This window comes from Schistocerca nitens, chromosome 7 (genome assembly GCF_023898315.1).
Source record: "Schistocerca nitens isolate TAMUIC-IGC-003100 chromosome 7, iqSchNite1.1, whole genome shotgun sequence".
Taxonomy (NCBI): domain Eukaryota; kingdom Metazoa; phylum Arthropoda; class Insecta; order Orthoptera; family Acrididae; genus Schistocerca; species Schistocerca nitens.
In genome coordinates, this window is record NC_064620.1 from 579,079,672 (window position 1) to 579,096,383 (window position 16,712).

The 16,712-nt window shown below is 38.5% G+C and overlaps 1 protein-coding gene across 1 annotated transcript in view; it reads right to left on the reverse strand.

Annotated features, from left to right (window-relative positions):
* The window catches only part of LOC126194707 (eukaryotic translation initiation factor 2A), a 180,383-nt gene that overhangs the window by 94,744 nt on the left and 68,927 nt on the right, over positions 1 to 16,712 (reverse strand). The window contains exon 6 of the mRNA XM_049932946.1: positions 3,345 to 3,433. Coding sequence (XP_049788903.1) covers positions 3,345 to 3,433 — 89 coding nt within the window. The remainder of the gene's footprint in view (positions 1 to 3,344; positions 3,434 to 16,712) is intronic.

Here is a 16,712-nt window from a genome sequence, read left to right on the forward strand (position 1 = left end):
GAGTCAACCATTCCCAATCGACAAGAAATGATCCAAAATTAAAGTATTCTTCGGTTAGTCACAACACAGGACAGCAACATCCATCCTTCACTAATATTGTTCACGGATATAGTTATTACAGGTAGACAATTTGTCCACCTGTGACTAAGCACCTAGTTTCCTACAATTCTATGGAACAGAACATACAAGAAATTACCAAACACCTCTCATGTAACAGATACAACAAGCCTGACTAAAAAAGTTCTTACTGTGGTTCACAATAAATGCCGATGTATTAAAGTGGTATGACATACAGTCAAATATCCCTTCTCCTATAACAATGTAATAGGATGTTTTGACCTACAAAACCACCCATAGGCAGTGGTTTGTTCTATCCTCCCTTGAGTTAGTGCAGCAACGAATACATGGCAAAGACCAGGTATTAAGGATGAGTACGAGGGAAAACTGAACTACCTTTATGAATCTAAAATTCTTTGTAAAGAAAATAATTTTAATGACTCTGTGAATTTGTGCAGTTTTCATCTGAAGAGAAGCTTCAAAGCCAATAACTGGTACATTAAATGATTTGCTATCCACTAACAGCCAACTTTCAGGACATGAAAGCTAGAGATTGCTACTATCCATCCGCACTGTACAAGGCGTGATCAAAAAGTAATGGGAATTATTGTTTTTCTTAAAATATCTTTATTTATTCTTTTCTTTTTTTCTTTCTTTCTTTGGGTATCTTTATTTATTCATCAATATCAACTCTGCCCCTTTCAAGTAATGCCCCTCAGATATAACACAACTGTGCCAGCTCTTTTTTCAATCTTGGAAGCAGTTCTGGAACTCACTTTTCATTGTGGCGTTCAGCTGCTTCACCCATTCTGTTTTTATCTCATCAATGGTGGCAAAATGACGTCCTTTCATAGTTCTCTTCAACCTCGGGACTGGAAAGAAGTTGCAGAGGGCCATGAACAATGAGCACAGTGCCTGAGGCAACATAACCTGTTACGTTTTTGCCAGAATATCATGAACATGCATTGAGGCGTTAGTGGGGGCATTATCGAGATGCATCAGCAGTTCCTGGGCAATATCTACACAGCTTTGTTTTTGGTTGAAATTCAACAATTTTGAAACAAACTTTGCTGCTACACTTTTCATGCCCAAAACAACCCAAAAAATTGCTTGGCATGAGATAAAGGATATGCCGACATCATTAGCAACCTCTCTGATGGTGATATTCCAGAAACACTTTGTTTACTTGTTCCACATTGTTATCAGCAACTGACATGTTAGGGCATCCAGTGCAGTCATTGTCATCGTCATCTTCAATATCTTCTCGACCTTCTCTGAAACATTTAGATCACTCGTAAACTCCTGACTTACTCATAGTAGAGTTGCGGAAAGCCACAATCAACGTTTTGAAGGCAGTGCTGCACTTTATTCCAGTTTTCAAACAAAACTGAATGCAAATTCTTTGATCCATCTTTTTCGTAAGTAAAAATTATCCAAGCACTCAAAAAACAACTATAATCATTTTTGATTGTCAACAATAAAAACTCAAAACAGCTGAAAATGCAAACATACATCAGTAATTTGTATACCAACAAGATTAAAGAAAAGTTATGAAAATCAAATGTATAAGGCCCGTGAAATTAAAAAATTTCCATTACTTTTTTACCACACCTCATACATGCTGATATTTGCCTTAGATGTATCCAAATCATATTCCTAGAGTAATTTATCAATAGTTGTTTAGCAACATGTCCAAATTTACTATGCATGAAAATACATCTCATTTGAATTTATTTGAGACAACCAAAGATGGTGGCTTCACATTCAAAACCACATAGAAAACATAAATTTAAATATTACACAGAAATGGTCATGTTTCCACTACATGACTTACAGTTGCCAAATATTAAACAAAGGAGGTCCTTAACAACACTGAAAATTGTGACAAGAATTATGATAAATCTTTCTTGAAACTGTGACAACTTAATCAGTTTCAAACCTCTCCAGTGTAACTCTTATAAGATGCAATCTGCTTCTGAATTTACCAGCAAATATTGTGCTGAAAAAGCATTCCTTACTAAATATCACATATGTGACTCACTAACATGTACGACAATTATGGACCCATTTGCACCCTGTTATGAAGACTCTAATATGATCAGGTTACAATACTTTGAGGCAAGAGCTCACAGCTGTCACGGCCCAACTGCTTCTGGTTATCGCTGCCGACAACCGAAATGGATGGATCTGTTAGTGATGTGGCACAAATACGGCCACACAACAACATGTCTTCAGTTCGCAGGCTTGTATGAAACAGCCACCAACAAACCATACTTTGCTGGTAAAACATTGCACGTTGACTGGCTTTGCTACACACACAACTTTGGATCTGGATTACAGTTTTATTTGTACTCACAAAGTAAACATACACTTAGCTCACTTGTTTTTGCAATGCTGTTCACTCTTATAATTCAACTCTGCTGCACTTAGCAGTACCCTCTTTCCGTCTTTCTCTACGGACAACTAATGTGACAGTAAAGACTTGTAACTCTGCTGCTCTGATCAGAGTCTGTCAGTGTAAATAATATTTGTGTGGACAGTGCTACAGTAAAGGCCCTTTAATGCTGACAGTAACACCGATATACTGAATTACTATGAAGGTGGTCATATATCAGAGTATGTTTTCAAGTGCCACTTTGTACAAATGAGAAGCTTAATTTCTGGTACCACTGGGTGTCCTACACAATTACAAATCATGGGTAGTCTAAAATGAATCATTTTGTCAGGAGAATAATGGATATTAAGATTGTCTGTGCCTTCTGCCCTTTTATGATGCTGTACTGGAAAGAGACAATGTTTGCATATATTACGTATTTTTAGGCTTTATTTGTGATATACCAATCATAATTTCCTCATAGGCCACCTTTTTCATGAAGAAGGTAATCAATGAAATGTCTGTTGTCAGGGCAACTAATACATCCATTTCCTTAAAAAATTGCCAACAGACTCTAAAGAGAATTGGCTATTAGGGAATATATCACAATACACGAAAAACCAGACAGTTCCACAACATGCTGAAAGAGGAGTACATTGTGGCTTCACCAAACACTCGTTTTACATCAATTGTGTGTTTTATTGTAGTCTGAATTCTTAAAAAGATTTTAATATTAGTTACATGTGATAATGTTCACAGCTTTGTATAATTAAGATCACCATGTCTTTACGTGTATGTGCACTTGGAGAAACCACAACAGCTATCTAACAGTGTAATACAGATGACCATCTTCACTTCACACTCTGAAACCATAAAAAGAACAAGCGCATTAATTTCCAGAAAATAAAATTACCTGGAAGAAGCTCTTGTTTGCTAAGGAACTGTTGCTGTCAAATTTCGGATACTGAAATAGTCTGCCAAAGGATGGTTGTCCAGATTTTCCTAGAAAAATACATGAAAAATACAATATGGAAGAAGTGTGACGTGGAGAACCGTTAATAAGTACAAAAACAAAAATAATAGCATTCACAATGTTTTAGCTTACATAATTTTCAGGTTAACTACGCTGCTAATGAGTCAGTAGAAGTGCAGCTGTTTGATGATTCACCATATTACAAGTCAGCCTTATTTCAGAAGAAACTGTATGGTATCCACAATGTTGTCCAGGAGTCAACAGTATCAGAAACATTATTTATTAAAAGTGTCCAATAACTGTAATTGTGCATGTTAAGAGCTCCTTGAAAAAACACACACACACACAATCACAGAAGCAAGCACACCTGATGCACGCATGACTACCATCTCCGGCAGGTTGGACCTGAATTCCAGTCTGAGCTGCCGGAGATGGCAGTTGTGTGCATGAGGTGTGCTTGCTTGTGTGAATGTGTGTGTGTGTGTGTGTGGGGGGGGGGGGATTATCTTATTTTCTGAATGATAATTACATAAAACAGTTACATATTTAAGTAGAAATTCAAAAAGTTTTATGGCTCACTACATAATTTCTCCATTACTGACAACAACAACAACAACATAACTAACTCACTTGAAAACAATTTTTATGAATATATATTTGTGATTAAGAACTCAGGGAAACAACATGGGGATGTAAAATGGGGAAAGCTAGTACGTTATTCTGAATTTAATGACATACCTATTCTGAAAGTCCTCCAGTTACTCTTTTCAGTAAATATTTTATTTTTAACCTCCTATTTCAAAACTCACTCATAATTAAAGTTTCTGTCGTCCAGAACCTTTTATTTTTTACCACCACTTCTTTCTACAATTCCTTTATCTATTTTTGTAGCTTTTATTTTTCTGATTACAAAAGTGCCTACTTCTACTAGGAAAACACATTAGTTTGCTGGCTTCAGCTGCCAGATTGTGATCACGTGTGTGTGTTGTGTCTGCGTAAGTGTGTGTGTGTGTGTGTGTGTGTGTGTGTGTGTGTGTGTGTGTGTTACAAAGGCCTTGTTGGCCGAAAGCTCATTATGTGACAGTCTTTTTGTTGTGCCTATATGCGACTCAGCATCACTGCTATATGGTGAGTAACAACTATCCTTTTCATAATATTGTTACATTCCATCCTGGATTTTCCATTGTTTAATCTAAAAAATTACATAAATTACCCAAATTTGGTGGAAACTGGGAGTCACAGGAGTAGACAGGGCATTCACAATATGGTCCATACAATTTGATCACTTTTCCAGTCATCCAATCCCCAAGTCAAACAGATTACTTTTTGGCTCAGTTAGATAAGCGTAAATCAAAATGTAAATATAAAATTCAATAATTATTCATACGCTCCTCTATAAGTAAAACCACTGGACAATGATCCAGTGAGCCATAACTTTGCCACCAACTAGAGAACAGCTTATGTGTACCATTTTTAGGACTCACTCTGTAATTAACTAGTAATTGACAATCATTTAAACTATTGTTTAGGGACCTGTAACATATGTAGGAATAGTGGTGCTAAATTTGATAATGAAACTGTTCTTTCTTGTGTGTTCGTGTATTTACCAAAAATAGTTCTGCATTGTAACATCTGTGTAGTGTGTAATGCCACCTTCTTTTGTGTGGATAGGGACTGTGATTGCTGTTTACAGATACAAGTCACGTTGGTGACCCTTTGCTCATTTCTCCATGCAGTGCTGGCTTTGGTAATGCAGCTTGAGTCTGTTGTCCATGGGCATTACAGTGGGGGCAGGAGCGTTCTCAGGGACGTCCTCCAGCACATCCCATGTGCCCTCAATTGGTCCACTACTGTGGCTGCCCCCATTACTGCCTGCACTGAGATAGACCCCTCACCCATGGCCGAGTGGGAGATTGTTGGCAGGTAATGAAAAACTTCCCAGGGTGTGAATCAAGAGGCCTCTCTGGTTCGTCTGAATAACAGATTTCAGGCACTATCTGTGTCTGGTGAAGTACCTGAGCCAGATGGAATCACTTGCCCTGTTTCAAAAGCCACTTCATATGCAAGATTTGGACAGTTACAGAGGGTGGGATTACTGGTAGTTGTGAGCTCCAACGTTGGGCAGGTAATCGAGATCCTTAGGGATATGGCTGCCTAGGACGGGAAGAAGTCTAAGCTGCACTCTGTGTGCACACTGGGGTTGGGGGTCATCCCAGAAGTGGAATGGGTGCTTCCAGCTGTCATGAAGAGCACATGATGAAACCAACTACAGGTGGTGGCTCATGTAGGTGCTAACAATATCTGTCACTTTGCATTGGAAGAGATTCCCTCTAGTTTTGGGTGGCTATCTGAAGTGTTGAAGACTGCCAGTCTCGACTTGTGAGGTGAAGGCAGAGCTCACCATCTGTAGCATCGTCAACAGGACCAAGTGCACACCTTTGGTATAGAGCTGAGTGGAGGGTCTAAACCAGAGGCTCAGACAATTCTGTAACCTACATCAACTTACATCATAGGGTGGTGGGTTTTCAGGTTCCACTTAGTATGTCAGGGTTCTACTGTCCATACGAAGCAACTACATGGGTAGCAGGGGCTGTATGGAATGGACTAGGCAGGTTTTCAGCTTAGAGGATCTCAGAAAATTACAGGAAAGGTTCCAGTCTCAAAGCACGTAGGGAAAATGCAGGATGAGGGTACACCTAGCAATAGCCAATACTGTTGTTGTAAACTCTCACAGCTGTGTTTGGAAGAACCAGGGATCCAAGTGCCAACAGAAAGCACTGAAGCTCAAATCATTATAGGTACTGAAAGCTAGTTAAAGCCATAGATAAGTTCAGCTAACATTTTTGCGATGGACCTAATGGTGTTCTGAAAGAGCAGATTTAAGTACAGTTGGTGATGAAGTATCTAGAGCTGTTAGAAGTAGTTTACCTTGTAGCGAAACTGGAACAGATGTTCTAGCCGCTGTGAGTCAGTAGGGTAGAGTTTATCTTTACAACCAGACTAAATTAATAATTGGCTTCTTTTAACGATCCCAGACTCTGATGACAGTTGTTGCACAGTTCAAAGAAAACTAAGTCTCATTTCAAACAAGTACCCCACCCACACAATTACATTTGGGGACAACTTCGATCTACCTTTGATATATAGATTAAAATGCATGGTTAACATCGGTCATTGGCATAAAACGTCAACCAAAATTGTACTGATAGTTTTCTCTGCAAATTATTTTGAATAATTCATTAATGAGCCCACTCGAAATGTAAATGGTTGCAAAAACATACCTGATGGCTTAACAACAAATAATCCTGAGCAAATAGGGAGCATAATGGGGAACATGGGGATTAGTGACCACAAGATTGTTGTAGCAAGACTGAATATTATAATATTCAAATCCACCAAAAATAAATGCAAAATACGAGATAGAATCCAAAATTTTTGGGACTGGTGCTGCCATCTGGAAAGTAGGGGTAGTACCGTATCTACTCGAATCTAAGCCGCACTTTTTTTCCGGTTTTTGTAATCCAAAAAACCGTCTGTGGCTTAGAATCGAGTTCAAAGTAAGCAGAAGTTCTGAAAAATGTTGGTAGGTGCCGCCACAACTTACTTCTGCCGTCGAATATATGAGCGCTACACAGGCCTGCTTTGCAGGCACAAAGATATATACTGGCACCAAAACCTCTGCGTTTAATTAAAATTAAAAGAAAAGGTAGAAGAATGTAAACATAATGCCGTTTATTCTTTCGTGTTTGCTGCTATCTCATTTAAATCCTGTCTGCCTAATAAACTACAAAACTAGACTGAGACAACAGCAAACACGGAAGAATATCATGTCATGTTTATATTCGTATTGTTCTTATGCTGAATAGTGATAGTCAGAAATGAAGCACGGCAACTGACTAGATTTTTAAATCTAAGATGACTCTAATTTCTGTGAAGAATGTAATGTACTAAAGAGGCGTCTGCAAAGATTTTCAAACGGAGAAAATTTTTCGCTAAACTCTCGTTCAGAACATCTTCTATCATTTATGAGCCAATTCCTCTCTCTCTCTCTCTTTCTCTTTTTTAAGCGGCGGTAGCGCGCACAAAAGCGAGCCATACCGCGAGCGGCTACAGGTCGTAAACACTCATTATCAGAATGTGACAAACAATGCATGACACAGTACAATAATGCAGTTTGAGCTTAGAGTGACGTAAACACCTATAACAAAGAGAACGGCACTTATCAGATCAAAGCACAATAAACAATCGATTCAAACCAGACCAAGCATGTGAAAAAGGAAGGGTACCCATATAAATACGGACGGAGCGCCTGATACATATCAATGGCTGCTTTGTAAATCTCAAGTGTTAAGCTTACAACTCGAACCAAACTACTGTAGCTGTATCTTCATCCATTCGACCTAAATTGTGTCTCATGTTACAATGGACCAACTTTGTTTCGATTTGGAGGTGCGGTCTAAGACTTTTCTCTCGTCTTGAATTTCGAGTCTCAAATTCCAGGTGCGGCTTAGATTCGGGAAAATTATTTTTCCTTGATTTCGAGTCTCATTTTTCAGGTGCGGCTTAGATTCGAGTGCGACTTAGATTCGAGTAAATACGGTAGATCTTTGCACCGCTGGGTGGCGGGAGCTGCATATCTGACGAGTCTGTGTGCGGAGTGGCATTCAGCTGGGAGGACGTGTTGCGTGTCCACAGTGATTTCCGTAATACTCTGTGTTTGGTATGTGGCAATTTTACGATGGTTCTGCGAACAGAACAGTACGTGTGTATCAAATTCTGTGCGAATCTCGGGAAAAGTGCTATGGAGACCCTTGCTGGATTTACGGTTATGACCCAAAGACAAAGCAACAATTGTCCCAGTGGAAGAGCTCTGGCTCTCCAAGAGACAGGTGAAGAGCAAAGTGAAGAGCATGATCATCGTTTTCTTTGATACCGACGGAATTGTGCACAAAGAGTTTGTCCCACCCAGCCAAACAGTAAATTCCGCATACTACTGTGACATTTTGGGACAGCTCCATGAAAACGTGCAGCGACGGCGGCCCGAACTTTGGCGTCAAGGGAATTGGCTGCTGCATCACGGCAACATGCCCTATCACACGTCCTTGCTCGCCAGGACCGTTTTGGCAAAAAAACAACATGGTGATTGTACTCCACCCACTGTACTCGCCAGATTTGGCAACTTGCAACTTTGCACTACTCCCAAAACAAACTCAAGTTGAAAGGTTGTCAGTTCGACACGCTAGAGAGGATTCAAGAAGCATTGCTGGCGGTGATTAATGCCTTCAAAGAACAGGACTTCCAGAAAATGTTTGACCAGTGGCAGAAGTGCTGGGATCAGTGTGTACGTGCGGATGGGAACTACTCCGAGGGTGATGGTGACTATTAGTCCAAAGGCAAGGTTTTTAACAGATGGCAGCACCAGTCCCGTAAATTTTGGATAGCACCTCGTATATTCTAAAAGACAGTATCCACTCCTTCCCCAAAGTATCTATGTAAGTGTAGATCAGATGCAGCTTACATTCAAAGAAGTAGTGTATATATATATATATATATATATATATATATATATATATATATATATATATATATATATATCTAAAAAGAAAGATGATGAGACTTACCAAACAAAAGCGCTGGCAGGTCGATAGACACACAAAAAAACACAAACACACACACAAAATTCTAGCTTTCGCAACCAACGGTTGCTTCGTCAGGAAAGAGGGAAGGAGAGGGAAAGATGAAAGGATGTGGGTTTTAAGGGAGAGGGTAAGGAGTCATTCCAATCCCGGGAGCGGAAAGACTTACCTTAGGGGGAAAAAAGGACAGGTATACACTCGCACACACACACATATCCATCCACACATACAGACACAAGCAGACATATTTAAATATGTCTGCTTGTGTCTGTATGTGTGGATGGATATGTGTGTGTGTGCGAGTGTATACCTGTCCTTTTTTCCCCCTAAGGTAAGTCTTTCCGCTCCCGGGATTGGAATGACTCCTTACCCTCTCCCTTAAAACCCACATCCTTTCATCTTTCCCTCTCCTTCCCTCTTTCCTGACGAAGCAACCGTTGGTTGCGAAAGCTAGAATTTTGTGTGTGTGTTTGTGTTTTTTTGTGTGTCTATCGACCTGCCAGCGCTTTTGTTTGGTAAGTCTCATCATCTTTCTTTTTAGATATATTTTTTCCACGTGGAATGTTTCCCTCTGTTATATATATATATATATATATATATATATATATATATATATATAGTGTGTGTGTATGTTTGTGTTCGTTTGTGTGTCTGTCGACCTGCCAGCACTTTCATTTGGTAAGTCACATCATCTTATAATAGAGGGAAACATTCCACGTGGGAAAAATATATATCTAAAAACAAAGATGATGTGACTTACCGAACGAAAGCGCTGGCAGGTCGATAGACACACAAACAAACACAAACAAACACACAAAATTCAAGCTTTCGCAACAAACTGTTGCCTCATTAGGAAAGAGGGGAAGGAGAGGGAAAGACGAAAGGATGTGGGTTTTAAGGGAGAGGGTAAGGAGTCATTCCAATCCCGGGAGCGGAAAGACTTACCTTAGGGGGAAAAAAGGGGAGGTATACACTCGCACACACACACATTTCCATCCACACATATACAGACACAAGCAGACATATTTAAAGTATATATATATATATATATATATATATATATCAAGTAAATTAACAAGAGATGGTACTGATTCCCTGTGTTATACAAAACAGTGTTATACAAAACAGTTAAGAACAGTGTTACAGAAGCAGTGAAACAAAGTATGCCAAATTTAAAAGAATGCCTAACTCCACAATTGGTGATGTTTTACTGAAGCTCTAAATTTAGCATTGACTTCAATGTGAGATGCTTTTAATAGTTTCCGCAATGAAACTCGAAATCTGGCAGAAAATCCAAAGAGATTCTGATTGTATGTAAAGTACCTCAGCAGCAAGACACAACCAATACCTTCACTGTGTGATAGCAATGGTAATGTTATCAATGAAAGTGCCACTAAAGCAAACACAGTTTTCCGAAAGTCCTTCACAGAAGAAGACGAATGTTTCAGTTCAAATCAAGAACAACTGACAAAATTAGTAACTTACAAGCAGATATCCTTGGCATAGCAAAGCAACTTAAAGGAAAATCCTCCAGTCAATATAACAATTAGATTCCTTTCAGAGTATGCTGACAGAATAGCTCCATACTTAGCAATCATTTACGACCGCTAGAATGGTGGAAAGATCCAGACCTAAAGACTGGAAAGTTTTGTGGGTCATATCAATACTCAATAAAGGAAAACTGCTGAATTACAGATCTATATCACTAATGTTGATTTGAGTAGGATGTTGGAACATATACTGTGTTTGAACATTATGAATTATCTTGAATAAAACTATCTATTGGCAAACAGTCAACACAGATTCAGAAACTATCATTCTTGTGAAATATCACTAGCTCTTTATTTACACAAAATAATGAGTGCGATATGCTGGGACCTCACATCAACTCCATATTTCTAGATTTTCAAAAGGTTTTTGACACCATTTCTCACAAGCAACTTCTAATCAAAGTGTGTGCCTATAGATGATCGTCTCAGTAGTGCAACTCAATTCATGACTTCCTGTCACAAAGGCCACAAAGTTTGTAGTAATTGACAGAAAGTCGTCCAGTAAAACAAAACTGATATCTGGCATTCCCCAAAGAAGTGTTATACACCCTTTGCTATTCCTAATCTATACAAGCACCTTAGAAGACAATCTGAGCAGCCATCTTCGAATGTTTGTAAGTGACTGTCTTTTACTGTCTCATAAAGTCATCAGATGATCAAAAACAACTACAAAATGATTTAAACAACATATCTGTATGGTGCAAAAAGTGGCAACTGACTCCAAATAATGAAAAGTGTGAAGTCATCCACATGAATACTAAAAGGAATCCATCCAATATATTTTGGTTACATGATTGCACTTATCTAAATATTGTTGTTGTGGTAAAAGGAAAAAGGTTTTAGTATTCACTGTAAAGTGTTATTCCTTGGTACTTCTGAAATATTCTTGTTTTTATACAAATAATTTCTTTGAAGTTGGTTTGATTTATGAAGTAAAGCTGTACCTTGAGAAAATATGCCGTTCCTAAGGAAAACTGTGTTCTTCAGGCTTTATAATTTACAACAGGTTTTGGGCCCAGACCACATCTAAATGAATGAAACAGTCTAAAAAAAATAATAAATAAATAAATTGATTCAATCCAATGCGTGCTGGCACAAGAATTTTTTGTTGAAACGAGTTGTACAGTAAGAACATGGCTACAAATGGAGATTATAAAGTGAATGCTGATGAACTTGAAAGACCTGACAACTGGTCAAAATGGAAATGGGACGTCTATGGTGCTCCGTTGATATTCCTGAAGTGGTTTCATTAGGAAGGTACTAACATGCATGCATTTGGTCAAGGAACAGTCTGTGTCAAAATAAGACAAAACAATAAATGGTAATGTGCTAGAAATGAAAATGTTTGATATGTGGCGATGCAAGCACCCATCTGTTCTCAGCCAGAGCAATTGCATGTAATGCCTATGACATAATATTTGACAGCAAAAGTATTGGAATTCGGGAAAAAGCCAGTAGTGATATCGTCCTGACATGCTATGTGGAAAATGAGCTGTACATGTTGAATATGTATGTTATTAGACCAGAAAAGGTAATCAAGTAAACATATTGACATCTTCTGAAATATTACAAATGTACTATGAAAAATTAGGTCACCAGAATAAACAACACGTCAAGAACACTTTGAAGAAACTTAACATCAATGTAGAAGGTTGTAAGGATGAATTTTGAGATGGTTGCGCATTACGGAAGATGTAGACACTACCATTCAGACAATGAGCAAATCCCTCCACAGATGCTGGCGAATTAATTCACATAGATGTCAATGGACCATTTAGTGCAGAGTTGTTTGGAGATGCTCATTATTATGTATGTTTTACAGATGATTTTAGCAAATTTCCTTGAATTTTCTTTTTGAAGCACATACATGAAGTGTATAATGTGCTTAAACAATTTTTAAATGAAGCTCAAACCAAAGGTCATGCTGTTAAATAGTTTAGAAAGGAGGTAAAGAATTTAATAACAACAGAGTTAAGGAACTGCTCATAGATAAGGGAACAAAATTACTAATTCCCCCACCCTATGCTCCTGAACAAAATGGTTTGGTCAAATGTGAAAATAGAACAACTACTAAAGCTGCATGTTCAATGCTGAACACAATCAAACTACCGAGAGGATTGTGGGCAGAAGCTTGCAATACAGCAATCTATTTTAAATCATATTGGAAGGTCTTCAGTCCCAGATGAGAGGATTGTGGGCAGAAGCTTGCAATACAGCAATCTATATTTTAAATCATACTGGAAGGTCTTCTGCAGGTTCAGACAAATTTCCTTATGAGCTGTGGTGTAGGAAAACTTGATCACCTCAGAATTTTTGGCACAGGCTGCTCCATTCACATAAACATTTTTGTTCAAAGTTTGATGATAAGGCTTATTGGGTCTGCCAGTGTCAAAGATGGATTTAGAGTCTGGATTCCTTCCAAAAAGAAAGTGGTCTTGAGTCATGATACAGAATTTAAGCCAGAAATAGTTTGTAATTTCCATAGTGACATTCCTGAGCATTCTGCTTCTGGAGGAAGACAAAGTGAAGAAAAATTTAATGCACTTAATTCTGGAGGAAGTCAAGTATCAGATGACTATAACATAGAATCAACAAAATTCCTGAAAGCCGGAGCTCACAAATTTTCTAATGAATATAAATTGAAGAGCACAAGATAAGAAGAAAACCAGCCTGGTTAGAAAGTGGCGAGTTCTTAATGCTAACAAAATTCAGTGCTGGCAAACAAAGATTCAAATTTTTTTCTGACATTTTGCTTTCAAATGAAAAGGTAAAAGGATGCAAGCTATTAATGAAGAAATAGAAACACTCAAGAGAAACAATATGTGGGTGTTAGTTGAAAGTCCCACACATGCCAATGTACTGCAAAATCTACATCTATACTCTGAAAACCACCATAAGGTGCACAGCAGAAGGTATATTCCATTATACCAATTATTAGCTTTTCTTCCCATTCCATCCTCACATGGAGCACAGAAACAATGACTGACCGAATGCCTCTGTGCATTGATTATTAAGATGCATATAAAACTTCCTGGTAGATTAAAACTGTGTGCTGGACCGAGACTCAAACTCGGGATCTTTGCCTTTCACGGTGCAAGTGCTCTACCAACTGCGCTACCCAAGCACGACTCACAACCTGCCCTCACAGCTTCAGTTCTGCCAGTACCTTGTCTCCTACCTTCCAAACTTCACAGAAGCTCTTCTGCGAACCTGGCAGAAAGACTCTCATTCTGGAAGATGCATATAGTCCTGTTGCATATTATGACACTAATCAAGTTTTGCTAGCGGTAACTGCTTAAAGAAGATGGTGATGAAACAATTTGATGTGTAGATGGTCTTTTTGAATAGAATACTTCAGGATGAAGTGTATACGGAACAAACAGAAGGCTTCGAAGATAATACACATCAAGTGCGTTTCTTGAAAGGGAGTCCCTATGGACCCAGACAAGCACCGCATTGCTTGAAAACATTTTCTGAGAGTTGTGAGTAAAGTGAATTTTCAAAATAGTGCTGTAGATCCTTGTTTGTTTTATTGTAAGTACAATGGAAACAGACTTTAAGTAGTAATTTACGGTGATGATGGTTAATTGTTGTCAACCACAAAGAAAAAATTACAGCTTTCCTGGATATTCTACAATATAAATTTGATATAACAATGGGGATCCCTGATGATTTCCTTGGCATAAGAATAAAACAAAATGAAGATGGAGCAATTACAATAAGTCAAGAAAAACACATGAAACAAATATTGGAAAGATTTCGGAACGCAGAATCCAACATGATTTCAACTGCAACTGGGTACGAAGAAAATTACCAAGTCGAAGCAGTTTCATCCTCAGTCCAGTATCGCGAGGCAATTACATGTCTTACGTATTTCTCAAAAGCAGCTTGTCCAGACATAATTCCTGGAGTGAATAAAACCGCTTGAGCTATGGAAGAACCATCCACTGAGGACTGGAATAGACTGAAACATTTCGGTAACTGAAAGGTACGTTTCATTATGGTATTATCTACGATAGAGAAGGAAATTCCAGGATTTACAGTGGTGCTGACTTCACTGGGGACAAGTAGGCACAACATTAAATAACTGGCATTGTGGTGGGGCAATATCAGGGACAAGTCAGTTGCAGAAGGTTGTGGCGACATCTACAACCGAAGCAGAGATTATTTCAGCAAGTGAAGGAGCTAAAGAATTCATTTAGTTACGTCATTTATTAAGTAAAGTAGTTTACATGCTATAACAACCATTAACATTTTATATTGACAATGCCAGTGCACTAAAATTGACAAAAAAACCTTAGTATCGTCGCCAATCAAAATATATAGAGCACTTTTATGTTTGTGAAAGGTTTCTGAATGGCGAAATTATGTTGGAATGTATCGTTGGAAGGAACCAGCTGGCTGATCTTCTGACAAAGCCACACTTTGCTGTGTGCATAGGGTGGTGTGCAGGAAGTCAAGCAGTAACTTGTTATATATTGATTTTTTTCCCCCCCTTCTGGTGCATGTGTTGTGTTAAAATGAAAAATGTTTTAGCATGCAGTGTAAAGTGTTATTCCTTAGCTATTTCTGAAATATTCTTGTTTATATGTAATCTCTTTGAAGTTTGTTTAAATTATAAAGTAAAGTTGTGTCTTGAGCATGTATACCATTCAAAAGTAAAACTGTGTTGTTCACGCTTTATAATTAACAACTATTGTGAATTCAACTAAATACTTAGGGAACAGCTGCAAATAACTTAAAATGAAATGATTACACAGAAAATGTTATGGGGAAAACTAACCAAAGGCTGAGCTTTACTAGCTGAACACTTAACAGGATGCAACAGGTCTACTAAAGAAACTGCCTACACTATGCTTATCCATCCTCTGACAGGGTACTGCTGTATGGTAAGGTATCCACATCCAATAGGATTAATGGAGGACATCGAACAAGTTCGAAGAAGGCCACCACATTTATCATAAATACCAAAGAGAGTGTCATGGATATGATATGCAAGTTGTGGTGGAACAATTAAAACAAAGGTGTTCATTGTGGCAAGATCTTTCCACAAAATTTCAGTCACCAACTTTGTCCTACAAATGAAAAATATTTTTTTGGCAATCACCTACATAAGAAGAAATAACATCATAATACGATAAGAGAAATCAGAGCTCATTAGGAAAGATTTAAGTGTTTGTTTCTCCCAAGCACTGTTCAAGAGTGGAACAGCAGAGAAATAGCTTGAAGGCCATTCATGAACACACTGCCAGCCACTTAAGGGTGAATTGTAGAGCAATCATGTAGACGTAAATGTAAATATGGATGTAAGTATGTCAGTCATTTGCCCATCAGGTTACTAAACCAACCTTTTCCAGAAAGAACAAGAATTAGAACAATATCTACCAACGTACGTGTAGAAAAAAAGACAGTGTGAAGCCAGGAGTAGTAACTGTGAAGAAATGCTGAGATACTAGAAATTAACGTAAATTAAAGCCAGGCAGGTGGCTAGAACCACGGACATGCGTGTCATAGAGCCAGTTCCAACCTATCACTTGTGGTGAAACAGTCACCATGGTCAAAACTGTCATGTTGTAGAACATTCTCTGCAACAGGATATTGCGTGTTGCCAGTATTCACCATTTGCCTATGCCCATTCATCCTAACTGATAACTTGGAGGTAGTCATGCTGATGTAAAAGGCCGAATAATGATTACTTAATAGCTGGTATATAATATGTGTCATTTCACAAGTGGCTCTCTCTTTGATAGTATATGTCTTGCCAGTTACAGGGCCAGTATAGGTGGTGGTAGGAAGGTGCACAGAGCAAGTCTAGCAGTGGGGATGGTCAAAGGGATACGAGCTATAGGGTAAGGAGATGGTTGCAGAAGGAACACACAGTGTGACAAGGATATTGCGGAGATTGGGAGGGCAACGAAAAGGAATGGTGGGCAAAATCTCATACAGAATGGATCTCATTTCAGGGCATGATTTTAGGAAGTCATGGCCTTGTCGAAGTAGCTGATTAAAACATTCAAAATCAGGATAATCCCAAGTGAGAGCACAGCTCTGCAGTTGTTTTTCAGTGGGATCAGCAATACCAGGATTCGGTGTGATGGCCCGGAGAATCTGATTTTGAACTA